General features: G+C 37.8%; 3 protein-coding genes across 4 annotated transcripts; 2 read left to right on the top strand and 1 right to left on the bottom strand.

Moving 5' to 3' along the window:
- The first annotated feature begins 1,935 nt into the window (after nucleotides 1–1,935).
- Nucleotides 1,936–12,068, top strand: slc1a2a (solute carrier family 1 member 2a). Of its 2 annotated transcripts, none has more exons than XM_039654380.2 (10): nucleotides 1,936–2,065; nucleotides 4,430–4,582; nucleotides 5,173–5,423; nucleotides 5,552–5,687; nucleotides 5,788–5,914; nucleotides 6,538–6,771; nucleotides 6,909–7,103; nucleotides 8,763–8,897; nucleotides 9,105–9,321; nucleotides 10,178–12,068. In XM_039654380.2, the coding sequence occupies exons 1-10, from the start codon at nucleotides 1,936–1,938 to the stop codon at nucleotides 10,247–10,249; spliced, it is 1,650 nt and encodes a 549-aa protein (XP_039510314.1). In that variant the 3' UTR covers nucleotides 10,250–12,068. The 2 variants fall into 2 exon arrangements, with proteins under 2 accessions (XP_039510314.1, XP_088985390.1); XM_089129264.1 differs by having other exon boundaries at nucleotides 9,105–9,340; nucleotides 10,176–12,068.
- A 104-nt stretch (nucleotides 12,069–12,172) lies between these two features.
- Nucleotides 12,173–16,859, bottom strand: cd44a (CD44 molecule (IN blood group) a). Its single transcript, XM_089129274.1, has 8 exons — nucleotides 16,625–16,859; nucleotides 15,163–15,328; nucleotides 14,894–15,033; nucleotides 14,736–14,807; nucleotides 13,849–14,244; nucleotides 13,196–13,249; nucleotides 13,014–13,092; nucleotides 12,173–12,916 (listed from the first exon to the last, which is right to left on the bottom strand). Exons 1-8 carry the CDS (start codon nucleotides 16,689–16,691, stop codon nucleotides 12,721–12,723), a joined length of 1,170 nt encoding a protein of 389 aa, XP_088985400.1. The 5' UTR covers nucleotides 16,692–16,859; the 3' UTR covers nucleotides 12,173–12,720.
- Nucleotides 16,860–18,974: 2,115 nt separating this feature from the next.
- Nucleotides 18,975–23,839, top strand: apip (APAF1 interacting protein). The gene is made up of 7 exons (XM_039654384.2): nucleotides 18,975–19,159; nucleotides 19,294–19,394; nucleotides 19,979–20,027; nucleotides 20,128–20,245; nucleotides 20,324–20,459; nucleotides 20,637–20,804; nucleotides 22,016–23,839. Exons 1-7 carry the CDS (start codon nucleotides 19,109–19,111, stop codon nucleotides 22,113–22,115), a joined length of 723 nt encoding a protein of 240 aa, XP_039510318.2. The 5' UTR covers nucleotides 18,975–19,108; the 3' UTR covers nucleotides 22,116–23,839.
- Nucleotides 23,840–27,154: the final 3,315 nt, after the last annotated feature.

The following is a 27,154-nucleotide window of genomic DNA, read 5'->3' as shown; positions in this document are numbered from 1 at the left end:
GTCTATTGCGATCTTGCTTGTCCTTGCAATGTTGTTATTTTTATTTTACAACTTTTGAATAGCATTATCCTGGTGAATTTTGTGCTTAATGGTTACGTTCGGTGTGCAATTTTTTATATTTTTTGCTAAACTTTTATAAGACTGTGTATGTTTACAGCAAATAAAAATCAACAGTCAACGTCTAGGAAATGCATGTAGAATATATATATGACTTTACTATTGTTGCTTGACCTTGATTGCCTTAAATGAACTAATTTCTAAAAAGATCCAAATGACATTCACTTAATCTCTAAATAACCTGTAGACAAACTCTTTTTGTCGCTCACCTCAGACTTTATGTCAGTGCGAACTAATATAGCCACACACACACACACAAATATATATATATATATATATATATATATATATATATATATATATATATATATAGCCTATGTACACACAGTTTGTTTTTATTTAATTTAGAGAACTAAGAATTACCATTCAAATCTTTTGGAATTTTTTGAATATTTTAAATTTAAGTCAATGCTATTATTTACAGTGTGAAACCAAAACTCACTCACACATTGACTTTTGCTACATACTCTCAACTGTTGTGCAACACAATTATTGCTCTGCTTGAATGGCTAAAATTAACCAATCGCCAGGCTTTTATCTTATTAGGACTGGAGTGGTGTGTAATGGACAGTCTTTGATTTCTTTGGCATTGTTCAGCTTTTTAATCTTGTTCAGATGAGCCAGATCCCAGCTACTTTGAGAGTTCACAATGTACACAAACAGTAGAAGACATTTTATGCCATTAGAGTAACTTGTGTGTTTCTTTTTTGATTTGGTAGATCTTTTTTAGTTACACTTCCTTACATCTTTCCATGCAGGTAATGATAATTGAATAGTACTGGTCCAAAGATGGCCTTTGAGATCAATCAATGGTCATCCTGTTGCAATATACTGTTGTTGCATGTATGCTCTTAAGCACTGCAAGCCTATGGTTATGTAACCAAACAAGGTTATCTCTGTTGGAGAGGAGGGCTGACTTCTTAGAGCCTTTTAATCCAGACCAGAGTAAAGCTAAACATCTCTCGTGTTAAGTGACATGACATGACCACCTGACGTAGTTGGTTTTCAGATGGTAGTCAACAGTAAATGTGATGAAACAATGACAGGCATGTTATTCTTATTCCCAGAAAACCCAGTACTGCTGATGTAATCCCCTTACTTCTCAAAATCCTCAAATCAGTGAAAAATGCCAATTATATAATTGTCCAAAATATGTCACAGTGTAGCATCAATATGTCACAGTGTAGCATCATATAGCATCATATAGAAGGCTATATGACAAAACCACGCTATACTACGCACATGGCATCTGTTTTCGTTAATATAACACACGCTGTGATGGTTAGGTTTAGGTGTGGGGTAGGGTAGTCTCATATTACGCTAAAGGATTTATGATGACTTTATGGTTCGCGTGTTATATTAACGATAAAGGGTGGCATGTGCGTAGTATAGCGCCGTTTTGTCATATAGCGTTCTATGTGACGCTAAAGGATGAGAATGGGCTGAACATTATATTTGTATTTGCATTCCAGTCTGTGGTTCATGGACATCGATTGCATCTGTACAATACGTGCAGTTGTAAGATGTCCAAAACGAAATGTAAGATATGAACGCAAGATATATTACACAGCATTGCCATTCTGTGTCAATGTGTCTGCAGCACATCTCATACACAAACATATTTTGGTCCCACAAACTGACACCAACAACAATTTGTATCTATGACAATGAATAAATTTAGCTTCAAGTGATAATTTCATGAAGGACTTGATTTCACAAGTGTAGCTCACACTGTGTACTAGACCGTCTTGATTAGATCATTTATATTGACATACTTTACTGTCTGCTCCACTTCTTCCGTCTACCAGTGCCAACAAAATGCAGAAGCAAGTGGAGATCAGAATGCATGAGAATCATTTGGACCCTCCTACAACACCTGATGAGCCCATGTGTGGAGGCTTATGTGACAAACTCAGGAAGAACATGCTACTTACGCTCACAATCCTTGGCAAGTCACTTTAGCATTTTTGTTATTTTAACAATTTGCTAATGGAAAAAAAAACACTTGTATACTGTTTGTGGTAAAATATGCATGGATATGACCATTATAAATACTGGAAAGCTTTCAAATGCAATATGGCCATGCAGCCATCCATTTATTAGACTCAGTTTTTTATGTTAAAACACTATTGCTCCATGATACTCATCAGACAATACGTTTAATAGATTTGGATTAACACATTATACAGCAGTTAATAGGTGGTTTGCAGTCACATGATTGTGTTGACGCGCGGAATGCAGATGGAGGGCAAGGAGTGAAGAGCGCAATGGACGAGATGGAGGAAAATCCGTAATGTACTACTTTAGACGCGATTACAAGAGAAATATATCAACAGAAAATCGAAACATACATGTTGGACGTGATCCTTACGTTATGAAGAGGAGCGATTTTCAACTGAATTGAGAGATTTTCCTGCCATCGAGGCTGTAGATATCAGCAACTAACTCGTCTTACAGACATACTTTGACTTTACAAAGTTCGGAAACTGGTACATTACACGAACAGCCACAAAAGTGTATTTAAACACCTGAATAATGTAATTATAAGCCACATAAATAATGTATTAACTCACATTTGACGAAGTGATCACTGCACACACACACAGGCATTTGAGCCCGTTCTCATCCCAAAGCGCCATATAGGACGCTTTTGCAAAAGCGTAAATATCCAACGCACATGGCACCCTTTAACGTGAAATGAGACGCAGATATATTTGGGCTGATGGCGCCCCCTAGTGGTCTAACCCTTACCCCACACCATACCTAAACTTAACCATCAACCGAAGCGTCTCATTAGACGTTAAAGGGTGCCATGTGCGTTGGATATTTACGCTTTTGCAAAAGCGTCCTATATGGCGCTTTGGGATGAGAACGCGTTGGACATTTTCCCATTCGGCTCCTCCCGACCGCAGACGTAGGTTTGCAAGGCATTTTTCCCGGTGTTTTTCTGTCAATTTCTTATATTTTCCCCCCTTATGAACAACAACTTTGGGCACACGATAAAAACTCCTCGTGGTTTGATCGATTTGAGCAACCAAATGACACAAAACATAGGCATTTTGAGTGTGTTATAGTGCTTCCTAATGTAGAAAATCACTTCCTGCCCTCCATCTGCTTTTCGCGCCATGGCAACGCAGTGGCGTGACGTCACGTGAAAACAAGCTAATTTTTGTTAAACAATATTTTTGTTTGTTTTCCCATAGGGCAACACATTCTCATCCCAAGACGTCATCTAACTGACGCTTTTGACCATACATCAACATCTGACGTTAGATGACGCTATCACTTTACCTTTAGTGTCAGTAAGATGAAGTGGGTAGGTTTAGGTCTGGGGTCGGGTTAGGGTTAGATAGCATCATCTAACTGACGTTAAAGGATGCCCTTAAACGTCGGATGTTGACGTATGGTCAAAAGCGTCAGTTAGATGACGTCTTGGGATGAGAACGGGCTGCATAGGAATATATAGACATCCTTAAAACAAGATGCATTTTCTTGAGAAGAAAATGGGATACGAATATAAACCCAATTCAAGACATATTCATTGAAAATTTATCAAATAAATCAAGCCTGATTAAGAAATAAATTTGGTTACACTTTATTTTAAGGTGTCATTGTAACAGTGTGAGTATATATCTAAGTATTCAGTAATATTAAGCAAATACATGTACTTACTACATGGTTAGGGTAGGATTATGATTTGGTTGAGGGTTAGTTGCATGTACCTGTAATTATGCATAATTTACTGTTATTACTATGGTAAGTACATGTAAAATAGATAACAAGGACACTGTAAAATAAAGTGGTACCAAATTCATTTATTTTTTGTAATGCAGGCCTTTGTTCCACTTGTATATATGTTTAGGGCCAGCCAGTATATCAATCATTATGTAGTTTTAAGGCTTGACGTAGCATGTGCACCAGAAGAAATAGACCAAAGTGTGTTAATTAATGATTGCAGACATCAGTGTTTTAAAATGCAAACTGAACAGCTATTCAAGCTATGTTACAATTACTTTACACTGACTTTCTGACCTATGAAAGTCTATGCCATGCTTATTAAGAGGAACTTTGCCATGGTTTTGTTGTTGTTTGTATGTGACATTCATTAATCAAAGTCCACTGAGTGGCTGAAAGGTTTATCTTGGATAAAAAAAAAATCTCAGAATCTTAATCAATGGTACTTTTATCAGCGTTCAAGAAACAATTGTGTTCTGATATTGTTAAACTTTGCAAGAGGTTCAATATTATTTCTCAATGAAATGTATAATTTCTGTACCCTGATGTTCACTGTGATTTTCTGTGTCTACTTCAGGTGTGATAGCAGGTTCAGTAGCTGGTATGCTACTGCGGTACGCATCACCACTCCCCCCTGATGTCATTATGGTAATTGCCTTCCCGGGTGACATTCTCATGAGGATGTTAAAAATGGTGATTTTGCCTCTGATCATCTCAAGTTTGATCACAGGTACTGTTATACGCTTTGCTGAACACCTCCAACAATGCCATCATTCTAAAAAAAAAAATAATCCTTTTTTTTTGCTAAGTATAATATAGCTTAATCCGCAATGTGATATTGGTATATTGACCATTAATATACGTATGTATCTCAAAGACCATCAGAAATGAATTCGGACACAGAAATAACCTGCATGCAATGACTTTGGGGTCAAAGTAATAACCACAATGTTATGGCTTTTATAATAGCTTTTACAATTTGAAATATGGAATAGCTACAGAAGTGGTGATTTTGAAACGGCTGTCTTTTTTTTTCCCCTTTCAACTTTCTTTGTAATTCAGTATAAGATAAAATAAAATAAAAAGCATGCCTAGTAAATTTAGGGCGGATCAGTTTTAGTAGTATGTGAGCAGAACATGTTTAAACATGTTAGCAAAAAAAAAAAAAAAAGTCAATTCAATTTGTTTTTACTCATTCACTAATCACATAGAATAATTATAAATCTGATAAACTTTTGTCTATAACTTTTAGTAAAAGTGCCTTGTGAAAAAGCAACTAGTATTACTAATGATAGCTAAATAAATGTATTTATTTTGTAGGATTAGCAGGGTTGGATGCCAAGTCCAGTGGTCGTTTGGGCACAAGAGCCATGGTGTACTACATGTCTACCACCGTCATTGCAGCTGTGCTTGGGGTGATCTTGGTGCTCCTCATCCACCCCGGTAACCCCAAACTGAAGGCAAACCTGGGCGAAGGGAAAAAGAATGATGAAGTGTCCAGTTTAGATGCCTTGTTTGATCTCATCAGAAATCTTTTTCCAGAAAATCTTGTTCAGGCTTGTTTCCAACAGGTGTGTGTATCCAATGTGCTTTTGACTTTTTATTATTTTATTAATTTAATACTTTATTTTTGTCGATCTTTATTTTTGACGGGGACTGAAATATTAATAATAAACAGTTCTTCAATCTCTTTCTGTAGATCCAGACTGTTACTAACAAAGTAGAAGTAACTCCTCCTCCAGTTCCAAATCGATTTGGACGAAATTCTACCAAGGGTGCAGCAAAATATGTGATCAAAAAGTCTCTTCAATTCAAGAGCGGCATGAATGTGTTAGGTATCAGATGGCTTTGATTCCATGATATATGCATGAAAGTGTCGTATGTATAATAGTCATGTACTTCACTTTAACATGGTGGCATTGTGTGTTTCTCTAGGTATCATTGGGTTCTTTGTGGCATTCGGCGTTTGCATGGGAAAGATGGGAGAAAAGGCCAAGCTGATGCTGGATTTCTTCAACGTTCTCAACGAGATCGTTATGAAGCTTGTCGGCATGATTATGTGGTCAGCTTTTTATGATTATTAAAGTTTACATGATGTCCATTTTCTACATTTAGTAGTCCATTTGACTGATTTATTAACTGACATATATAAATGTTATGCTCACCAAGGCTGCATTTATATGATAAAAAATACTGTAAAACAATGATATTGTGAAATATTATTAACATTTTTTTTTTTTAAAAGTGTTTTCTATTTTAATATATTTTAAAATGTAATGTATTTCTGTTATGGTAGAGCTGAATTTGCAGCATCAGTCATCAGTGTCACATGATCCATCAGAAATCATTTTAATATGCTGCTCAAAAAACATTTCTTATTATTATCAATGTCAAAAACAGTTGCTAATAAGTTCAAAAGAACAGCATTTATTTAAAGCAGATTTTGTTTTGCTACATTATGTAAATGTCTTTATTGTCACATTTGTTCAGTAGTGCTTTAATAGTGTTTAATTGAATGCGTCCTTGCTGAATAAAAGTATTTTTGATAAATCTTACTGAACAGTAGTGTTAACCTTTAACTCTTTTGAATTGACTTTCTGTCTCAGTTTGTTTCCTGCCATTCAATTACTGATTAATCTGCTGATTAGGCTCTTGACTTTGCTGCACGTCTCTGTTTTGTAACAGGTATTCCCCCGTTGGTATTGCGTGTCTGATCTGTGGGAAGATTATATCGATTAATGATCTGGAGGTGGTGGCCAAGCAGCTTGGAATGTACATGATCACTGTCATCGTCGGACTTTTCATTCACGGAGCCATTTTCCTTCCCTTAATATATTTTGTTTTTGTTCGGAAAAACCCATATACATTCTTCATGGGAATTTTCCAGGCCTGGGTCACCGCTTTAGGAACAGCTTCTAGGTAAATAATTTAACTTTTCCTCGAGTTGTCCCATGGAATTTTTAGACACATCGAGTTAAGAGAGGGAAGGCTATTGTTTCATTTGGCATCTTCAGAAATTGAATAACTCTTGAAATCTTGATATGCCTCTTTTGTAGTGCTGGGACATTACCTGTCACTTTCCGCTGTCTGGAGGAAAATCTCGGCATTGACAAGAGAGTCACTCGATTTGTATTACCTGTTGGAGCAACGATCAACATGGACGGTACAGCGCTTTATGAGGCAGTGGCGGCCATCTTTATTGCCCAGATGAATGGAATAGAACTTGATCCTGGTCAGATAGTGACAGTCAGGTAAGACCAAACGTCTAGACACAGAAATACATGTAAATTTGTGCCTTACACTATAGACCAATTTCGAGCTGACGTCACAGTTATGCCACGGTACGTGTTAGCTGGAGGCAAAACAAAGGGAAAACTGGAGGCGACCAATACAAACCAGCACAGATTCGGCTACATAATAAGGAGCTTAAATTATTATTATTATTAAATCTCATCTTGTTGTGTTCTTTTTTTTTTCTCGAAAATATTCACTTCATTAAAATTGTACTGTGATGTCACTCTTTACATTGTCTTCTTCTTGGCGCTGGCTAGGCAGAACTGTGGATCATATCCACACAAGTCTTGCACATGACCATTCAGCACATATTTACAGGCATCTAAAGATTTATATGCCCTCAGTTTCTTTTCTCGCTCTGTTTCTCTATCAGGTAATGTTATGTTTAGAGGTCAGGCCACTCAACCGGAGGTAGCGTTAACGTTAATGTTTCGTTCGTTGAAATTAGCTTTTGCAAATAACAATCGTGGCCCTGGACAGTGAGTGACCTTGCACATTAAGAAAAAATTGGATTTTGTCCAGTCATTGTTAAAAACAAGCTAACAAAAATAGCAAACTAACGTTAGGGAAGCAGCCAGAGGGACCGTTCTACCACCACCTAAGCTCCGCCCACAAAAAACTTCAGCATGTTTACTAACTGAAAAGGGGTCTATTATTCACTGGTGGCTAAGTAAAATAATTCAATCATGGTTTTCCCATCCTCATGTTGTTCCAAACCTGTTTACCACCTTTTTGTCTGTGGAACGAAAACAGAAGATTCTTGCTATACAACATTCTTAGTGATCACGTCTACAAGCTTTTAAAATTACATCTAAAAAGCATTATAAAGGTAGTCCATTTGAATTGTGAGCTATGTTATTTACATTCACATCGTTAAGAATGATAGAACAATCTGATTTGTAAATCCAAGCAACTGGTTCATTGAAAAGAATCAGCTCAAAATAGTGATTCCTTTTAAGAGTTGGACTGATTCAGTTCTTGAGAACTCTTTCTGGTACCCTTCCTGAGAACTTGATCTGGTAACAGCACTTCAAGGGATAGTTCACTTTGAAATTAAGTTTTGGTATGTTTAGCTTACCTCAAGGGCATCGAAGTTGGAGGTGTCTTTGTTTTTGCAGTAGTTTCAATTTTGATATTTTTAGGTCAAACCGTTCGTGTCTATCAGTCATATAATGGAGGTATATGGTCACCACCTTAGAGCATGCACAGAGAAGTCCAAATTAAACATGATTTACTGACTCGTAAATGTAAGTACACATTGATGGCCTAAGACACGAAACGAGCGGCTGGTGTGAGAAACGAACAGTATTTAAATCGCTTTTACCTCTTGTAACCACAGCCACGTCCAAGTGATCTGAGGGCGCGGGCGCTTTGTGACTGTCGTAGCAATAGCTATTTGAAGATTCTTTGAAACTTCTCTTGAGATCCACAGAAAAGACAAATCACATGCAGAGCATGAGTTTGGATTGACAGAATTTGATTTTTTAGGACAATTATTCCTTTAGTGCTCTGCATGCTACTTGTTTGAAACAAATATTGATAAAATCACATGAATGAGATGCATTATTCTTAAAGTTTGCAACTAATCAAATGAAACATGTATGTTTTGTTTGTAGCCTTACAGCGACTCTCGCTAGCGTAGGAGCAGCCAGTATTCCCAGTGCTGGTCTGGTGACGATGCTTCTGATCTTGACAGCTGTGGGACTACCGACTCAAGACATCAGTTTACTGGTAGCAGTCGACTGGTTACTGTAAGTTAAATCAATCTCTTGCCCTGCTGATTTAGTGGTACTCAAATTTTAGCTCAAGATCAAAAAGTATCTCCAGTTCAAGATTTAGTGTCATGGCATATTTAACCATTTGCTTTGCATGTTGATACAAGCCCTATCGGCATTTGGAGTCGTTTAGCCTGGAGAGATGTGGTACCTTTCTTTGTTTCCTCCTGCTTTTTCAAACAGGGACCGTTTCCGAACATCAGTCAATGTCGTTGGTGACTCTTACGGGGCGGGAATCGTGTACCACCTCTCCAAAGATGAGCTCGACCTATTTGATGCACAGCAAAGGCCAGATGACTTTGAGATGGCCAAGACACAATCTTTTTTTGAGAATAACACTAACCACGGAGTATATACATCTCACAACTCCTATCAGCCGGTCCAGATAGATGACTGCAAGGTACATTTCACTCTCACAGACATAGAAACCTGTATGTAGATGCTTTTATTTCTTTCCCCGACATTGTATTTATCATTGTGATTTTTTTTTTTTTTGTACACTTTTGTATTTTTTGATCATTCCTGATGTGAAGGCATAAGAAATGAAACAAAACAATAGAATAAATAAATACGGTTTATTTATTTGTTCTGGTTCTGGTGAAATAGCAGTTTTTGTGCAAGCTTTGTATATCCTTATCAGTATTTGGATACGATCTATTTTGACAATGCGTGTATACAGTTATGCATTTCAATTTTTGTATTGTACTAATGCCAATCTGCCTTTGGCTGTTCTCATCTCATTTTTACCATCTACATTTTGAGATGACAAAGGCTGCTATTTCATTCTTTCAAGCTGAACGTTTTTAAGCTTGACAGAAAAGTGATTGTTTTCCATCAGTAAGAAAACTGCAGTGTTTGCCTCTTTTTCACTGCACTTGAGTAGCCATTTTGACCCTGTGTTTCAAAAATGCATAGGTCTGTGTGGTAGCACGCGTGGTACTTTTAGAAGATTAGCTTTGGGCAGAGATTCACTGCAACAAGGAAAAAAAAATGCAACGTTTGTTTATACAAAATATAATAATTCAAATGATTTTCTCTATCTGTATTCAGTCTTTCAGCATTCTGTAAGGAATCCCGCTGCAGCTAATTATTATCTGTCTTGTGGTGGGTACATTTCTGTGAATTTGGATATAAATCATACTGTTAAATATATCAGACTCTCTGCTCCAAACCATAAACAGTTTAGTTAGCACCGGTTAATGCATTTTGACTGTGCCTTGGTCCAACAGTTAGTTGTCCCTGATAATTGCTTTCAGGTAACCTTGGCCTCAAATGGTTCCCCTGCGGAGTTCTCACTTGTTGAGGAGGAACCATGGATACGCGAGTAACACAGCACACAGATCCAGCTCCGCCTTATCCTGAGTCCCACAAGCTTATCCTTTCTGGTGAAAACCAAATGCTAATTTTATACATATAAATAAACAATCAGAAGTTACCACAGAACTTTTCACATGCACAAGCACTGACTTTTGTGTGACAATCTCAGTTAATTTGATTCACAAAGGGAAGAGAATGTATAGCTCGAAAGTAGCTGGTGCTCGTAGTGGTTCAGCTGGTTTAGCCTCATACATTATGTTTCACACTCAAGGATTTTGACAGTTCTATGCCTTGGGTTTGGCGATCGATCTGAAACCTGCTGCCTTAAGGCTACCACATAGACGGATCACAATGGGTTGTCCAGCCTGGGACCCCTGACTGACCCTAGAGCACTACTAGTGGCAGGAGGAGAGAAGTGCAGTTTGTTTGCTGAAGATACCTTTGACTGGCTTGGCTTGGCTAAGGTGGATTAACCCTTGGTGGCGGCACTCCAGATCAGCCTCTTATAAGAGCTTACCAATGTACTTAGAGGTTCAGAAATAGTGGTTTGCCTCTAAATGCTGCCACTTATTTTTAGATGCCACCCGACGTAAATGCCACGTCAACAATTACAGAGCGATTAGACATAAAGTTGAGTTGATTGGTGTTATCTGAAAGGAATGGTGGCTTTAATATCCTACATAGTGGACTGCATAAAAAGATATTCAGATCTTTATGTGTGTTTTTGTTGGAGGGAAGGGACTTGCATGTGTGTAGGTTTTGTACGTATCTGTGTGCTTTGTTAAGTTTTCGATTTATTTATGTTATTTATTTGCTAAGTTGCAATCTTGCCTTGAAGACATCAACTGCAAACGGTGCAGCCAGAAGACTTTATGACAATAATATCAAATGCAATCCCTTTTTCTTGGATCGTAGATCATTAATAGTGTTTGATTCTCTGAGGAGCCATTTTGGATACTCAGACATTACGTCCAGTTGAATGGATTCTATATATGTGCTGATAATAGAGGCTCTTATGTTGGTTGGTACTCAGGTTGGTAGCATGTTGTGAGATGACAGAATTGAGATTTATCATTAAATCTGCACCATTTAATTTAGTAGAGTTTTTAATTATTGTAGCAACACAATAAACATTCCTCTGTCGCACCAGAATCTTAAAATGTTCTCATTAAAGTGCCTCCTTGCACTTTCTGTAAATAAATAAATACACATATATATGCTGTCATATTTTAGATATATTTTTCATGCAAACTGAAGTGTGGTATTTATTTCAACTCTTTTTTGTCTGTTGTTTTGTAAAACAACAGCAATTCATGTATTCACTTGAGTATATTATTTTACTTGGTAGATTAGCGTGTAACAGGTTGTCTTAGTTATCACTATACCGTATACACCACTTGGAACAGGTGGCTGTGAAACACTGAATGTATGTATGGAATGTAAGCATATTTTTCACTGTTATTTTGTCTCAAAATTTGTGTATTGTTAAACATTTTGTTAGGGATAATGGCACTAGGGGAAAAAGTCAAATTACTAATAATTATTAACCAGGCTTGCTACAGATTTGACAGTCCTGTAGAGTGCAGAAAAATAGATATGGGATCTGTAATATAAATGTGAGCACTGTTGGAATATCTGTTTGGGCAGGGCCTGACACATCTAGTACTGTGATGTTTGGTATAAATGTGACTATTTTTATTTGTGCAACTCTGTTTGGTTACAAAGACATTGTATACCTTTGTCTACCAAACTGTCGACTTTTTAAATTTGTCTTTTTCCTCTATTTTTCTATTAAATACCTATAACAAATTGTAAATAAAGGCAATGCTTCTTGTCTCAAAGTGTTTCTGGTTTTTCTTCAATTTTCAAGTCTTTAGGCAATGGGTGTCAAATTTATTTGATTAAAATCTGTAGATTTATTGAAAAACATGTGCTCAGGGAGCTGGCAAAATATGTCTTTATGGGTAATTTAAAAAAAAATGCAAGATATACAATTGCCTCTTTGGAATACAAACTGGATATGGTATCTCTATTTAAAAAAGACAGGCCAATGTTTAACATTCAAAAAATGCATCATTTCTCACACAGTACATAGTACTTACCAACAGATGAAAACCAGTATAAAATGTTTTCTCACCATATCATTCTTAATCGTCAATCAATAAGAGATAATACACATTTTCTATTATTGAAATAATACTTTAAAAAGGAAAAAAAAAATGAAATGTAAAAAAAACAATTCTGAAGCAACAAAATGTTGCACTATTTTTTGAAAAAAAAAAAAAAAATCAGTGCAAATAAAAGCGACAGCAGAATTTTCAAACCTACACAGTCTCAACTTTTTTTTTTTACTATTTAAAGATACTTTTTGGCATTTGGCATACTGTGTATTAATATTATTATTTTGATCTATTTCGAGAGCTTTATTTAAGGCTCAGGCTCTGGCAATGTTAGCCATTTCTCTCCATGGGCTTAATCTGTGTTACATTAAATACTCTTTCTCATGCTCATCCAGACAGGTAGCTGTAATGTCCTCTGTTTTACCATTCAGGGTCGTAACACTCATCAGTGCCACTATCTCCTGCTCTTTCTCTGACAATGGCAGTGTTTCTGTTTTACTGTAGTCTTTGTTGTGGTCCTCAGTCGTGATGTTTGTGCTCCGTCTCGGTCCATACCACCTAAGTAAGGAGTTACAGTAAACTAAAGCCAGGCTTCAATGTCTGATAATTGTAATGAATTTACTGAAGAAGAAAAAAATCTAATAAGAAAACTTACTTGTCTCTAGTGGCAATAGCAGCAAGTATGCATACAATGGCTCCAATAACCACACAGAATGCAAAGATTATCAGCCAAGCTGCAAAGGAGAGTAACATTGTAAATTGACAGATTTACATTATGTCAGTTGAATAAAAAGTGAAGAAACTGATGGCAACTGCAGTGCTTTCACATGAACTTACTGGATGGTCCCTCCCCTTGTCTAGTTGAAGGATGAAGGTTTCGACCTCGACCTCCTGCATTGAAGAGACATTAGTAAAGAGACATGATAACAAAATATTATGTATTACAAAATTGACCAACATATTTAGGCATCTAAGTTATGTACCACTTGATGATATTAATGTCAATTAAAATGCTTATTTATGTAATGATAATTTATGGACAAACTAAATGTGCAAAGATGGATCTAAATACGAAAAGATGGATCTAAATCTTAAATCTGAATCCAAACCTTATGTTGATGGTCCCTTTTGAACATTCTGTTAACTTTAAGTGACTAACTTATTGTGAGACTAACTTATTGTGTTAAGTAACTTTGGAAGTATTATGTCATCCTAGTCTACTAAAACTCGAAATGTAGGGCGTGGGTGATTGGTTGCTCTGTAGATTGATTGATTGACTGACTGACTGACTGACTGACTGAATGACTGACTGATTGATTGATTGATTGATTGATTGATTGATTGATTGGTTTACTGATTGATTGACTGATTGATTGATTGATTGGTTAGTTTATTGATTGATTGATTGATTGATAGATACTCTGAGGCAGAAACATGTTGGCCGAATATATAAGACGGCTATGTGGTGTGGATTTTGTGAGGACATTTACCTTTAGAACTGGTGTTCAATTTTTTAGCCACTTTTGGAACCTCAAGTGTATCTTGTGTTGATTTTTTCTCATCAGCCTCTGTGGTGATCGGCCTTACTGTGAATTGACTAGGCTCAGGCTCTGATGCTGATCCACTTCCCTCTGTATCAGGGAACAAGACACTGGGGGCAACAGAGGATGAGCTCTTCTCAAAACTGGGCTTGTTTGCAGGGCCTTTAGTGTCCAAGGCAGGAACAGTAGACGGTTTCATGTCCACATCAGGAAGAACTGTTTTGGGGACCTCCATGCCATCCAAAGGGGAAGTTTCTCTTTTTACTCTTCCCATTATCTCCTCCAAATATACCAGAAAACCCTCCGTCTTGACCTCTTTAAGAATGTCTTCATGTGGCTTTTCATCTTTGCAAGAAATTACATAACATATTAGTCAAACAGCTTAAATATTTAAGTGACACATCAGTGTTTTGCATTGCTGTGGTTACACCAAAACAAAATAGAAGATCAGATGGTCGTGTTTTACTGACTATGCAGATACTTTACTATGTTAGAGTGAATGGTCAAACAACAAACAATAATGAACAAGTATTTACATCCTAAGTATTCAAGTCAAATCAGCAACTTTTTTGCTCCTCCTTCATTGTGGTACTGCAGGTGCGTAAAAATCTCTGAGGTCACAGAGATATGACTAATGTTCTGGATTAGGTGTGGTTGGATTATGAACAATGAAGTGTATGTCTGCTGCATGTCTTGCTTCTTCACAACACACACCCCTCAACTCAAAAGGTAAAGCTAATACACCAAGTCTAAGCAAAATCATTCAAAATGTCTTCAATAAAGTACAGTACATAAACTAAATCGAGGCACGGCACAAAATAAGAAAGGGAACTTACTTTCTGTGGCTGTGATTCCTTTGGTTGCACCTTCAGAGTTACTTTTAACAGTATATTCACAGTTTGATGAATCTTTTAAAAGAGAAGGAAAATGAAAAGTCAACAAGATATATGTTTTTATATTGTTTCTCAAGACACTCCATTCTCTTTACACTCACCTGATGGGTTAAAACAGTAAACATCAGAAAGATATTCTGCTGCTTTAGGGTGAAAGGTGACCTCCATGGAACTGGAGTCACAGTTTGGAGCATTAACGTGTGGGAGGAACGTGACATTTTGACTATCAATCCAGCCGTATCTAAACAAAGGTGTGGGGTTCATTAAAAAAAAAAAAAAATTAAGTACTGCCATTAAGCAAAATCAAAAGAAGTGTGTTTATGTCGCAACATGTTATCTAGCTCTAAGGCTATTGTACTCTTTTCTTTACCTGCATGTTCTCAAGCCTTTTTGGTAAGCTTCAATGATCTGTTCCTGTGTTGCCAGTTTGTAATGTAAACTCTGACACAATTCCAAAGCCTGTTGGAAAGTCAGAGAGTAACTGCTGCTCCCCTCAACATGGAGAACACCAGCAAAGCTGCATCTGCCACTGTGTCCTGTCGAAAGAGAAACTAATGTAAATATTCAAAGGCCGAAATCTTTATTTATGTATAAATTGTTTCCCGTGTATAATCACACTAATGACTAGCTTGTAAATGAGGGCCAAATGTAGGCTCTGTGCGTAATGGATGAACAATTTAGCATTAGGTATCATTAGATGAATCTCTTAATGACTCATTGCGTGTGCAGACATGAGCACATCTGTAACATCTAGACCATCTGCAAGCCTTCGACTTTGTAAAAGACCTCTCGTTTGTAATTCAAAATGTTTAGACCAGCAAGTGATTTTAAAGAAATCAATCATATAGGCCTGTAGTGTGCAGAAGAGGGAATAAGTAAACACTAGGTATATTAGTTGATGGTTCAAGATTGCTGTATGAGCTTGCCAAAAATCGTCAAGATCATTCATCATTACAAATCACACTGGTTCTAATAAACTATACACTGATGACACATATTAAATCGTAGGCTACTACGCAAGTTAGTATAGAAGTATAACACGTCATTATTGTGCTTTTTATGTGTGCTGAAATAAAAAAGAGGAAGCGAGAGAGGAGAACATGTGGTTATGGCAAGGGAAAAGAGGCCGACTTTGCGTGCCAGTTTTGTAAATGGAGCTTGAGGTAAGTAGTATTCATTTAGCACCATGTCAGGTTGATCAATACTCCATTTTCTGTTGCATTTTTATTGGCTGGTCAGTAGACGTTGGTCGTAGCAGTAAACACTGTGAGACGATCACTGTCATCTTTGGTCGCAAGACCTTGACAACAGATGTCTTTGTACCTCACTGTACTACTTAGGAGTCCTAAGTTAGGACCACCGTTGAGTAGTCACGGCCACAGAAATTACCACGATTGGTCATTTTTCATCTGGGAAAGCCCAAAATCAATGTATAAAATAGGAGGAGATTAATGAACTCCTGAGTAAAGGAGATTATGTTATTATATAGTGTTATATGTGTACAATAAACTTAACAATCCTGGGGCTGTATTACAGATACATCATTACTCTGGAATGCTATCTTATCTTTAGGAATCCTATCTTTATCTTTAACCATAGCGGTATCAGTTAAAAATTATCAGATCTTAATTTCATTCCAAAGATATGAAGTTTCTTTAATACAACCAGGGCCGTTTTCCTAAACTCACAACATCTGACATTTATCTACAAAGAATATCGTCAATGCATTAAAATCGTAAATATATCCTTATCTTGCCAATGTATGCGCCTTGACCAAGACTATGCCAGAGGCACCTCTGCGATCAATAAGTAACACATTTGCCATCACTCACCCTGAACCGGGGCTGCCTGAAGTGCTGGTGATCCAGTAGCTAGTACCACAAGTAACAAAGTCCACATGGTCCGTGCTGTGGCATGTGCTAGATGAAGGGAAGTATACCTGTTTCTTGGCTCTGAACTGGTTTGGTTCTTACAACGCTTAGATTCTCCTTTGTGATTTTCTGAACTCTCTAGAAATGTATCTCACCTCTTTTATATGCTTAGACAAAGGTATGCTACTTGGTGAGCAATGATGGGTGGTGCTGTAAAGAACACACCTTCACTATTGTCTCTCACACCCCCCCCCCCCCTCTCTCTCTCTCTCTCTCTCTCTGCGTAGGCTATGTGCTGCTAGCATTAGCTTACCAGACATCTCAAAACTGTGTAGTAGGCACTATTTTTTACTGGACTATTTGCAGTTTCTATGATCTAAATCAAATTATGGTCAAAGTGCGTCTTCATTCATGTATATTAAAAAAAAAAAAACATCAACAATTACGGTAATCAATTTCTGTAATTACATCTATACATACACAGTTGACCTTACATCTCCTGACCCTAACACAAACCTGTCCCTAGCCTTACTCCACATCAGCAGCAAGTGTTTTGCAACATGAACAACATGATTTATAAAGTTTTTCATATAAAGACACCTATAAATTGGGACTAACTTAAATGCATGTCTGGATAAATGTGTCCTGTGCTTCTTCTCAAAATGAAAAGGTTGAGCAGTAGGAGTAAATAAGCTGAGTGTTGAGTCACTGCAAACATTACAGTGGTGTGGCTGACTCAGGTGTGTGAAAAATCACCTCGCCCATGTGTGCTGATACATGTTCACTTCCTGCTTCAAATGCGGGAAGTAAGTAAAAGGGACTGAAGGTGGCTCATAGTAGGTTATCACGGGTCAGATCACTGCCGTTTTGGTTTTCATGTTGGAAATTGTGGATTTTAAATGGAATTTAAGAAACTACTGTATACCGGGTATCTGACAATATTTCCTTGACATTTTATCAATGACTGTAACAAGCATCAGCATGTGTTTAAATGCAAATTCTAAAGAAACTAGTGACAAAAAGGAGATTTTTTTTTTATTCCAGGAAATTAAATAATTGAGTAATCATTTGAGAAGACAATGAGCTGCATAATTTTGCGACAGTTTTAAAATGACTGCCTAATAACTTGTGTGACATATGGGGAAGTTAATTTTGTATAGTCATGTACAAAAGCAGAAATTGTCCTAGTATATTATTATAGGCCTACTATATTATTATTCTAAACAAAATGGACTTGAAACTTGGAGCTAACATATATACACTGACAGTTCATTCCTTCTGATAGTACTTAAAATCCACCTGTTTCATTATTATATTATACAGTTATTTACATTAGACAAATGGACACACACACACACACACACACACATCTTTGTGGGAACATATAACCCCTTACCCTAACCTTAACCATAACTAACTGCCTAACCCAAACCTTTACCCTAAGCTAATAACGGTATCTCTGAAACCAGGTCTTGACCCTCAAATCAAGTCTTTAAATGGGTATCAGAGAGTTGGGGCCGATGAAGAAACATACCAATCAGTTTCTGTTAAAATATTTGCATTGCAGTAGGTATGGACGGGTAGCTACACTGTATATGGACATTGAAAAAAAAAAGCTTCAAACCAAATGAATATGATGCTGGTAGCACAATCTGATATATAGATAGCATTGTTCACTATTGATTTGTGCTATTTCTGTATTGATGGAAGGTAGCCCAATCTGAGAGGGTAGCACAAATCGGTATCCTCACTTTACTCACTCTGATGGTCTAAATCACAAGTAGTACACATACAAGACCACTTTTACTATGGTACCATGCCATCCATCCATTTTAGCATCCAAGCAAAATAAATTCTGCTTTGAAATATAGGCTACACCTTTTTGAAAGTTATTACTTAAAGTTATTCACATTTGCACACACACACGTTTATCTATCTATCTATCTATCTATCTATCTATCTATCTATCTATCTATCTATCTATCTATCTATCTATCTATCTATCTATCTATCTATCTATCTATCTATCTATCTATCTATCTATCTATCTCTATATATATCTCTCTCTCTGTATATATATATATATATATATATATATATATATATATACATACATACATACATACATACATGAAAATCAATATTCTAAAGCAATATATCCTGAACACAACTCACGCCAAGAAAATGCAATAGGCAATACAAATACTAGACGGTGTCTCATAATTATAAAGGTTTCAGATTGTTCGATAAAATCACTTTATTAAAATGTTTTTAGACATTACTGACGTCCGATTGGGGGTCTTTTATCTTTTAATCTGCACTTCCGCCTTCCGCTGTTGCACAAGAGTCTGTTTTGGGCTTGCGCCTTAAAGTAATAGAAATGTCGTAAATATCTTGAACTTCGTTCAGAATTATTTTATACAGTTTTCTTTCAGGGTTTTAAGGATGTCGTCGGAAGTGAACACTGCAAACGCGGAGAGCAACGGGAAGAAGAGGGTAAAACTATACTGTTCTTGTTCCTAGTGTTGTCATGATAGCATAACGTTACATAAGTTAACTTACTCGATATTGTTTGTGTCTCAGAAGCTTATAATGACCCTTCCTAACGAGACGACATATTATCGTTTAAGGATCAGGAACATCCTCGTGTGCTCATCCCAGAGCTGTGCAGACTCTTCTATGAGTTGGGCTGGGTGACAGGAACCGGGGGAGGAATAAGCCTGCGGCATGGGTTAGTCAAGGCATCTTGCAGTAATAAAATCCACTGTGTTCGGCAATATGTACTTGGTATTTGGGCCAGACAGTGACATAAAAAGTCCACTGTAAAGATTGGCAAGGTATTAAACACATTTTTGGAAATTGACTCATTATCCACGTGGTTAAGATCGTTTTTGCCTTAGGCTATACCGTATGACGAATAAATATGATTTGTGGTGTAAAATTATCAATTATAATATCTTATTAACCTCGACACAGCCGTGGGGGTTCTGCAGAGTCTCTATGAAATAATGTCCTTTTTTGTTTTGTTTCCCCCTTGTATGAATAGTTGGACCACGTGATTTTGCAGACAAAACTTTTCCTTTTTTCTTCTTCTAAGATAACAATATTATGCCAAACTATCTAATAATTTTTCTTTTCAAAATGTCATTCTTTTGATTTCTACATAATGGCATCAGTGTGGTTGTATACTGTGATGTTTAGGACTTAATGCCTGCCAAAAATATTAAAATCAACAATAAATTAATTAATGTACTCATGTAATTAAATATGTATGGAATTCATTGCACATCATATAATAATTATTTCTTCACCCAGTGAGCACATTTATATAGCTCCATCAGGTGTTCAGAAGGAGAGAATACAAGTAAGGCTTTTTTCTTCATGAGTCATATGCACCACACATCAGTAGTTGGTCTGTATAAAGAAATAACACCAAGAAACTATAATTCCACTCCTGTTTGTAGCCTGAGGACTTGTTTGTGTGTGACATTGATGAGAAGGACATCAGTTGTCCACCTCCACAGAAGAAGCTAAAGAAAAGTCAATGCACACCCCTCTTCATGAACGCCTACACTATGAGAGGTATGTGTCCACTCCACACACAGTGTTTTGTTTCAGTTCTGGATTGTATTTGGAATGCATTATCATTCTCTTTCACAGGAGCTCAGGCAGTCATCCATACACACTCAAAGTCTGCTGTCATGGCAACTCTTATGTTTCCTGGCAAGGAGTTCTGCATCACACATCAAGAGATGATCAAGGGGATTCGAAAAGGAAACTCCAATTCAAACTACAGGTTGTACATCCTGCTTCACTAGATGCTTCACTAGTCACTGATCCCACTCATGCCATTTTTACATGAGTAAAATGTAACGTGTTCTTGTCAAATAATACTACATCTCAAAAAAGAACAGTTGTGTAAACATCTAAAATCCTGCTTTTACTTTACTGTTTGAATGTGTTTTGGCCCCAGGTATGATGAATCTCTAGTTGTTCCAATTATTGAGAACACCCCAGAGGAGAAAGACCTGAAAGAGCGCATGGCCCGAGCCATGGACATGTACCCCGACTCCTGTGCTATTCTCGTCCGCAGACATGGGGTCTACGTCTGGGGAGAGACCTGGGAGAAAGCAAAGACAATGTAAGCTACAAAATGAAATGCACACCTCATTTTGTATATGTATACAACATTTTTTCTTTACTAAACCTGGGGCTTGTACCATGGTGGTAGTTGAACAAACTCAGGGTTGCAGGATTAGTTTCCAGTTGACAGAATCAAACCAATCCAACTAGGCTTTTTTGGTACCATGATGCTGATCATCAACTTTCTATGTCAACTCAGGCTCAGACATCAGTAGCGAACAGCCAATCACATGATAAGAAAGAGTGAAACTCATTCAAAACTCATTGAAATTAATTTCTCGCAAGAGAAGTAGCCCAATTCCCTTAATAAATAAGAGTATTAAAATATTAAGAATTTAAACAAATTTACACAGCAAGAAGAAAATAGCTGTCTATGAAAGAGGACAACTAAAAGAAAAGGTCTCGTTACTGTATATCAGTGCAAGTAAAAGTTGTGACGTTAGTTTATGCAGTTGATAAAGGTATAGAGGGGATTTAACATTTAAGCTCACATGTAGTCATTTTATAGCTTAATTTATTGATTCTAAAGCATATTTATATTACCTTTATATACTACGTATTCATTTAAAATCTGTGTAATAATAATTGATGAACTGATGTGAGATCGTTTAAGGGTATAATAATTACAGGAATCATTTCTAAATCATACAAATTTATTTACTAAAAGATTTTGTCTTTTAAAATCATTTGCTTTGTAGTGACCTTTAATTTGGAGTAGATAGAGGTGGAGTGACTTTATCGCATCAGACATGCCACTTTGCTCACAGCTGATTGGTCTAAGTTTGGTTTGCAACCTCTTACCTGGAACATAACCTGCCCCGGACCAGGTTAGCTGTGGAGTTCGAGTTACTATGGCGATGAAAAGTGCTAAAAGCCAAACCACTTACATGGTGCCTAAAACCCAGGGTTACCTCAAACTAAACTGAAACATAGCTGGCTCGCCACCTAAACCAGCTTCATGGTATAGGCCCCTGGTCTCTCCCAAGGTTTTTTCTCCATTCTGTAACCTAATGGAGTTTTGGTTCCTTGCCACTGTTGCCTTGGCTTTTGGCTTGCTTAGTTGGGGACATTTAATATTCAATAATATTTTTGATCTGCCTTACTTAGGTGGAAATTGATGCAATTTTCTTCTAGAAACAAACTTGTTGTATTATTTTCATGTTATCACTGTGAAGCTGCTTTGATACAGCCTGTTTGATTATTTTTCAGGTGTGAATGTTATGACTACTTATTTGACATAGCTGTTCAGATGAAACGGTGTGGCCTGGACCCTTCTGCTCTTCCCACTGAAGATAAAGGAATTGTTTGACACATTTGACTCTGTACAATTAACCAGTTACCATCATTCGTTTTAAATGACAAATCCTCATTGCACATCTCACTGTTTTTTGAAAATGTACAGTTCAGCATTTGCCATGCAATTTAAATGTCAATTACCTGCAAACAGAATGGAATGTAAGAATGCAGATTAGAAGGGCATTCTGAAGCTAATGAGTGTCATTCTTTTTGTCTGGATATTTTGATCCTTAGCAACAATGGCCTCAATGTCATAATTTGCATTAATCTTGACAGCTATATGTATATAATGATATACATTGATATGCTAGTTATAAATATACAGTAAAAACATTTACCGGTATTTGTGTTTTTTTTTTTTTTTGTTCTTGTTTTTCAATTGGGTCCACTCAAATGCTTATGCTTTAATTATTATATACACTACCATTCAGTGTTTGGGGTAAGATTTTTTGGTCCCACTTTGTATTAAGTGGCTTTAAGTACTATACTTATATTGAAATTAATAATTTGATACAATGGACTTTTTGTGTACATACATGTTTTTACATTGCACTTATATCTTGAAAATACCTGCATGTAATTACAGCTGTAATTAATTTGAATAAATTACATTTGTAATTGCACTGTTGCCCCTTCCCATACACCTTAACCCACCCATACCACCAGACCTGTCCCTAACCATACCCATATCACATCTCAATAGCAGCAAAAGTGTTTTACAATACAACATGAACACAATAGGTACATTGTACTTATTTTTTATGTACGTACATAGTACTTAAAGCCACTTAATATAAAGTGGGACTGAATGTTTTTGAAAGAAGATTTTCATTAAGGCTGCATTTTATTTGATTAGAAAAACAGTAAAACAGCAATATTGTAAAACATTATTACAATTTAAATTAACGGTGTTCTATTTGAATACATTTTAAAATGCAATGTATTTCTGAAATGGCAAAGCTGAATTTTCGGCATCATTACTCCAGTCTTCATTGTCACATGATCCTTCAGAAATCATTCTAATATGCTGATATCCTGCTCAAAATTATGAAAGCAGTTGTGCCACTTAATATTTTTGAATAGAAAGTTAATACGAATACCATTAATATATATACATATATATATATATATATATATATATATATATATATATTGTCACAATTTAATGCATCCTTAATAGTGCTGTCAAATCGATTAATCGCATCAAACAAAAGTTTTTGTTTACGTAATATATGTGCGTGTATATTATAATTTTATTATATACATTTATGTGTGTGTGTGCGTGTGTGTGTGTATATATATATATATATATATATATATATACGTATATATATGTGTGTGTGTGTGTGTGTGTGTGTGTGTGTATACAGTGTACATACACGTACACACACATATAATAAAAACTAAAACTTTTATGTTAGATGATTATCGTGATTAATCAATTTGACAGCACTAATCCTTTCTGAAAATGATTATTACATTAAAAAAATGTTGCTGACCACAAAGGTTTGAACAGTAGTGTGTGGGATATGGTCTGTTTAAACTTTAAACCATAGCATTATGTCTGTTGGATAATATAGCCAGGAGATGGCAGTGTTGTCTCTAGACTTATTATAAGAATTATTGTGGAAGTGCCGTTTGTAACTTCAAATATGTTTGTATTTAACTGTTTTTAATAAGTCTGCATTTAACAGCTTGCGTTTCCATGAAATATAAAAACAAGTGTGTTGTACCAGAGTCGGGACTCAGAGAAAGACTCATTTTTTTAGCTGCCATCCATTTTATACTGCTTCTGCCTGCCCATCCATTTGAATGAACATTATTCTCAAAGGCCCTGTAATTCGCAAGCTACCCGCGCCTGCTAAGCTACAGGGCTGGTCTGAACTGAGATTGGGTGATTCAAACCCCCTCAGTGGCTGGTTTTATCATTCCTCATATGCTGCTGCAGTTCATCTCTGAGGGAATGCCTCTTGTTGTAGAGCAGGTTTCATCAGTCATGTACTGTATGAGCTTATTCAGTGCAATCAAAACATGATCAAATCTGATGCTCCCTTATTTCAAAACTGCTGCAGACCATCCATGGCACGGATCTAAATGCAACTGATGCTGTGAAAGAATATCCATAGTGTTCAGTGGTCCCAAAAATACAATATGACAACCTTATTTCATTGCAGTCCTGAAAAATTGACACTAGATAATTAAAGATATAAACTGATAATACAGTTTAAGCAATTAGACCCTATAATTAATAGAATCTAAATGTGTATGTGATTGTGTACTACAACATTTCTATATGAATAAAGTGTGTTCCCTATGGATATGGTTCACTTGTTTTGCATTGCTAGACGCGATCCGGAAAAACTCATTTTACTCTGAATGTTGAATCCTTTATTAAATAATGTAGTGAAACTACACAAGCCATATAAGTTTATTAATACAGTATAATCTACGCGAGTCATTTGGCTGAGCAGTGGCAACTACACAAACATATGGCGTCACAGCGTATCTGCGCAAACCAATCGTGCGTCAAAGTGACCTGTCTCCCGAACTTATTCAGCCCCTAGCCACTAGGGCCAAGGCTTGGGAAGCTATTCCTTGCTAGAAGACCCAACTTCTTGTGACGTACCATTGGTACTGTCTTTTCTAAAAGAACACCCCTTCTACAGTCACAGTATACATGGCAAACATAGGCCGGTCTCTATGCAGGAACAACCTGGTTGTCAGTTTTCTGAAAGGGGCTAGGAGGCTCAAATCACCTCGTCCTCCTACCATCCCCACGTGGGACCTGTTAATGGTCATTTGGGCGCTGAAAGGACCTCCTTTCGAGCTGTTATAGTCTGCAGAATTATGACAACTTTTGCTTAAGGCCACCCACCTACTAGCATTAGCATCAGTGAAGCGAGTGGGTGATTTGCAAGTGCTCTTTGTGAGCGTATCTTGCCTTGAGTTTGGGCCTAACGACTGCAAACTCATCCCTTAAACCAAGACACGGCTATGTGCCTAAGGTGCCCTCTAATCCATCCAGGGCACAAGTCATTTCGCTGTCTGCTCTTCCTGTTTCGGAAGTCAAGCGAGTTACACTTACTCTGGCCTGTTTCTTAGAGTATATATTGAGCACTCTGCCCAGTTAAGACAGTCAGAGGAGCTCTTTGTGTGCTTCAGAGGCCGCTATAAACAGCTATTCAACTAACATGTTGATGCTTCAAAAAGTTCATAAAGAGATTGTAAAACATACATGGTTACTAACATAACCTCGGTTCTCTGAGAGTAAGAGAATGAGTATCGCGTAGCTAATACACAGTGGGGAAACTCCTTTTCCTTGAAATATTGATGTAATAATTTAAAACACAGTGCAGGTGCACAGTGAAAACACAGCAGAGTGTCAAGCTCGCTCACTGCCTGTACTGCGGCAACTGCACATCCAATGGCCGAGCACCTCAGACGTGCGACCCAATCAACTGACTTGGCGCCGAGTACATCAGAGCGCGCCTAAATAGGTGTGGCCTAAGCCTACTGTATAAAGATTGCTTATTTCGGCCAATATCCATTCGTCCATCCATTCATCTTCTTCCACTTATCTGGGGCCGGGTTGCGGAGGCAGCAGTCTAAGCAGAGATGCCCAGACTTCCCTCTCCCTAGACCCTTCCTCCAGCTCTACAGAGGTGACACCGAGGCGTTACACATAGTCCCTCCAGCCTGTCCTAGGTCTTCCCCGGGGTCTCCTTCCAGTGGGACGCGCCCGGAACACCTTGCCGGGAAGGCGACCAGGAGGCATCCAGAACAGATGCCTGAGCCACTTCAGCTGACCCCTCTCGATGTGGAGGTGCAGCGGCTCTACTCTGAGCTTCTCCCGAGTGTCCGAGCTTCTCACCCTATCTTTAAAGACTTTTTTTCTGTGAGGTCCCCAGATACCCGTTCAGGGTCCATACATGGAGGGACCTTAAGTTAGGGTGAGGGTTCCAGATTATCCTGTTCACCTCTGTGAGGAGTCCTTCCTCACTGACACTGGCCAGGGAACAGTGTCCATCATGCGTGCCAGCTCTGGAAACCACGGTTGGGTTTTCCAGAGGGGGGGCTACAAGGAGGACTGAGAATCCGCTCTCTTTGATCTGTCTGATGACCTGAGGGATCATAGAGACCGGTGGGAGCGTATACAGTGGACGTCTGGGCCATGGGTGTGACAGCACGTCCCTGTTCGTTGAAAAGAATGTTGCGCAGTGAGCGCAGTGCCCTGCCAAACAAACACCATATCAGGCGAACCGTCTGTGAGTGGAGTGACCACTTGCTTGGGGAGGTGTGGTCTTGAGACAGCATGTCCACACACCACATTTAGGTCTCCCAGGGCATGCACAGCTCTCAGGGAGCGCAGGTTGGCATTCGACCAAATGAGGAGCGTTCTGGCCATGATATACTGGCTGCCTGTTCTGAGGCCACCCTGGCAATTTATATAGGATACCACCGATATGTGGTAGACCAAGACATAGTGTCCCCTGAGGTCTGGTAGAAATGCATTCAAGGCTAACCAAGGCACTTCAGTAGCTTTGCTTTATAATGTTAATTCCTGGCTAAGATTTTAACATAGATTGGGGAAAGTCTGCCTAGCATAGGGGGACCTGATACCCTTGTGTTGTGTGTTTGAAACATACTCTTTTTGTGCTCGCGTTCAGCACAAAAGGCTCATTGACTCTACAGTATGAAAAACTCCAGCCGCCTGAGCTGAATAGGGAGCTGTGAGTTTTAGACAAGCTCTTTTTGAGGGCGGCTAGCACGAAACTTGGGCCCTCTTTCTTTCCTTCCACAGCTAGGGAGGGCTTCGGCGGCTCAGGGTCCAACACAAAGCGGGGTTGGGAGCCCTGGCGCCGGGGTGCTTGTTTCTCTGGCTGTGGAGGAGTCGTGCTCTTTTAGTGGCTTGAAGCAGAACTGGAGCGTTTAGGTAGGAAGTGTCTCATAGCTTGAGAAGATTTCTGTGCCTCAGTAAGCCTCTCAGAAAACCCCTTCACTGCCGGGCCAAAGAGACCGGTGCTGGTGATAGAAGAGTCGAGAAACGCCATT

Source organism: Pimephales promelas, chromosome 1 (genome assembly GCF_988280905.1).
Source record: "Pimephales promelas chromosome 1, fPimPro1.hap1.1, whole genome shotgun sequence".
In the NCBI taxonomy this organism is placed as follows: domain Eukaryota; kingdom Metazoa; phylum Chordata; class Actinopteri; order Cypriniformes; family Leuciscidae; genus Pimephales; species Pimephales promelas.
The sequence above is the reverse complement of the archived record's forward strand: the minus strand, read 5'-3'. Positions and strand labels throughout refer to the sequence as shown.

Coding starts and splice junctions, on each gene's coding strand:
- cd44a (XM_089129274.1), bottom strand. CDS start 16,691: ATGTGGACTTTGTTACTTGTGGTACTAGCTACTGGATCACCAGCACTT. Junction 14,808..14,893: donor TTACTGTTTTAACCCATCAG/GTGAGTGTAAAG, acceptor CTCTTTTAAAAG/ATTCATCAAACTGTGAATAT. Junction 12,917..13,013: donor GCTATTGCCACTAGAGACAA/GTAAGTTTTCTT, acceptor CTCCTTACTTAG/GTGGTATGGACCGAGACGGA.
- slc1a2a (XM_089129264.1), top strand. CDS start 1,936: ATGCAGAAGCAAGTGGAGATCAGAATGCATGAGAATCATTTGGACCCT. Junction 5,424..5,551: donor TTCAGGCTTGTTTCCAACAG/GTGTGTGTATCC, acceptor CTCTTTCTGTAG/ATCCAGACTGTTACTAACAA. Junction 5,688..5,787: donor GAGCGGCATGAATGTGTTAG/GTATCAGATGGC, acceptor GTGTTTCTCTAG/GTATCATTGGGTTCTTTGTG.
- apip (XM_039654384.2), top strand. CDS start 19,109: ATGTCGTCGGAAGTGAACACTGCAAACGCGGAGAGCAACGGGAAGAAG. Junction 19,395..19,978: donor GGAATAAGCCTGCGGCATGG/GTTAGTCAAGGC, acceptor TTCTTCACCCAG/TGAGCACATTTATATAGCTC. Junction 20,460..20,636: donor AACTCCAATTCAAACTACAG/GTTGTACATCCT, acceptor TTTTGGCCCCAG/GTATGATGAATCTCTAGTTG.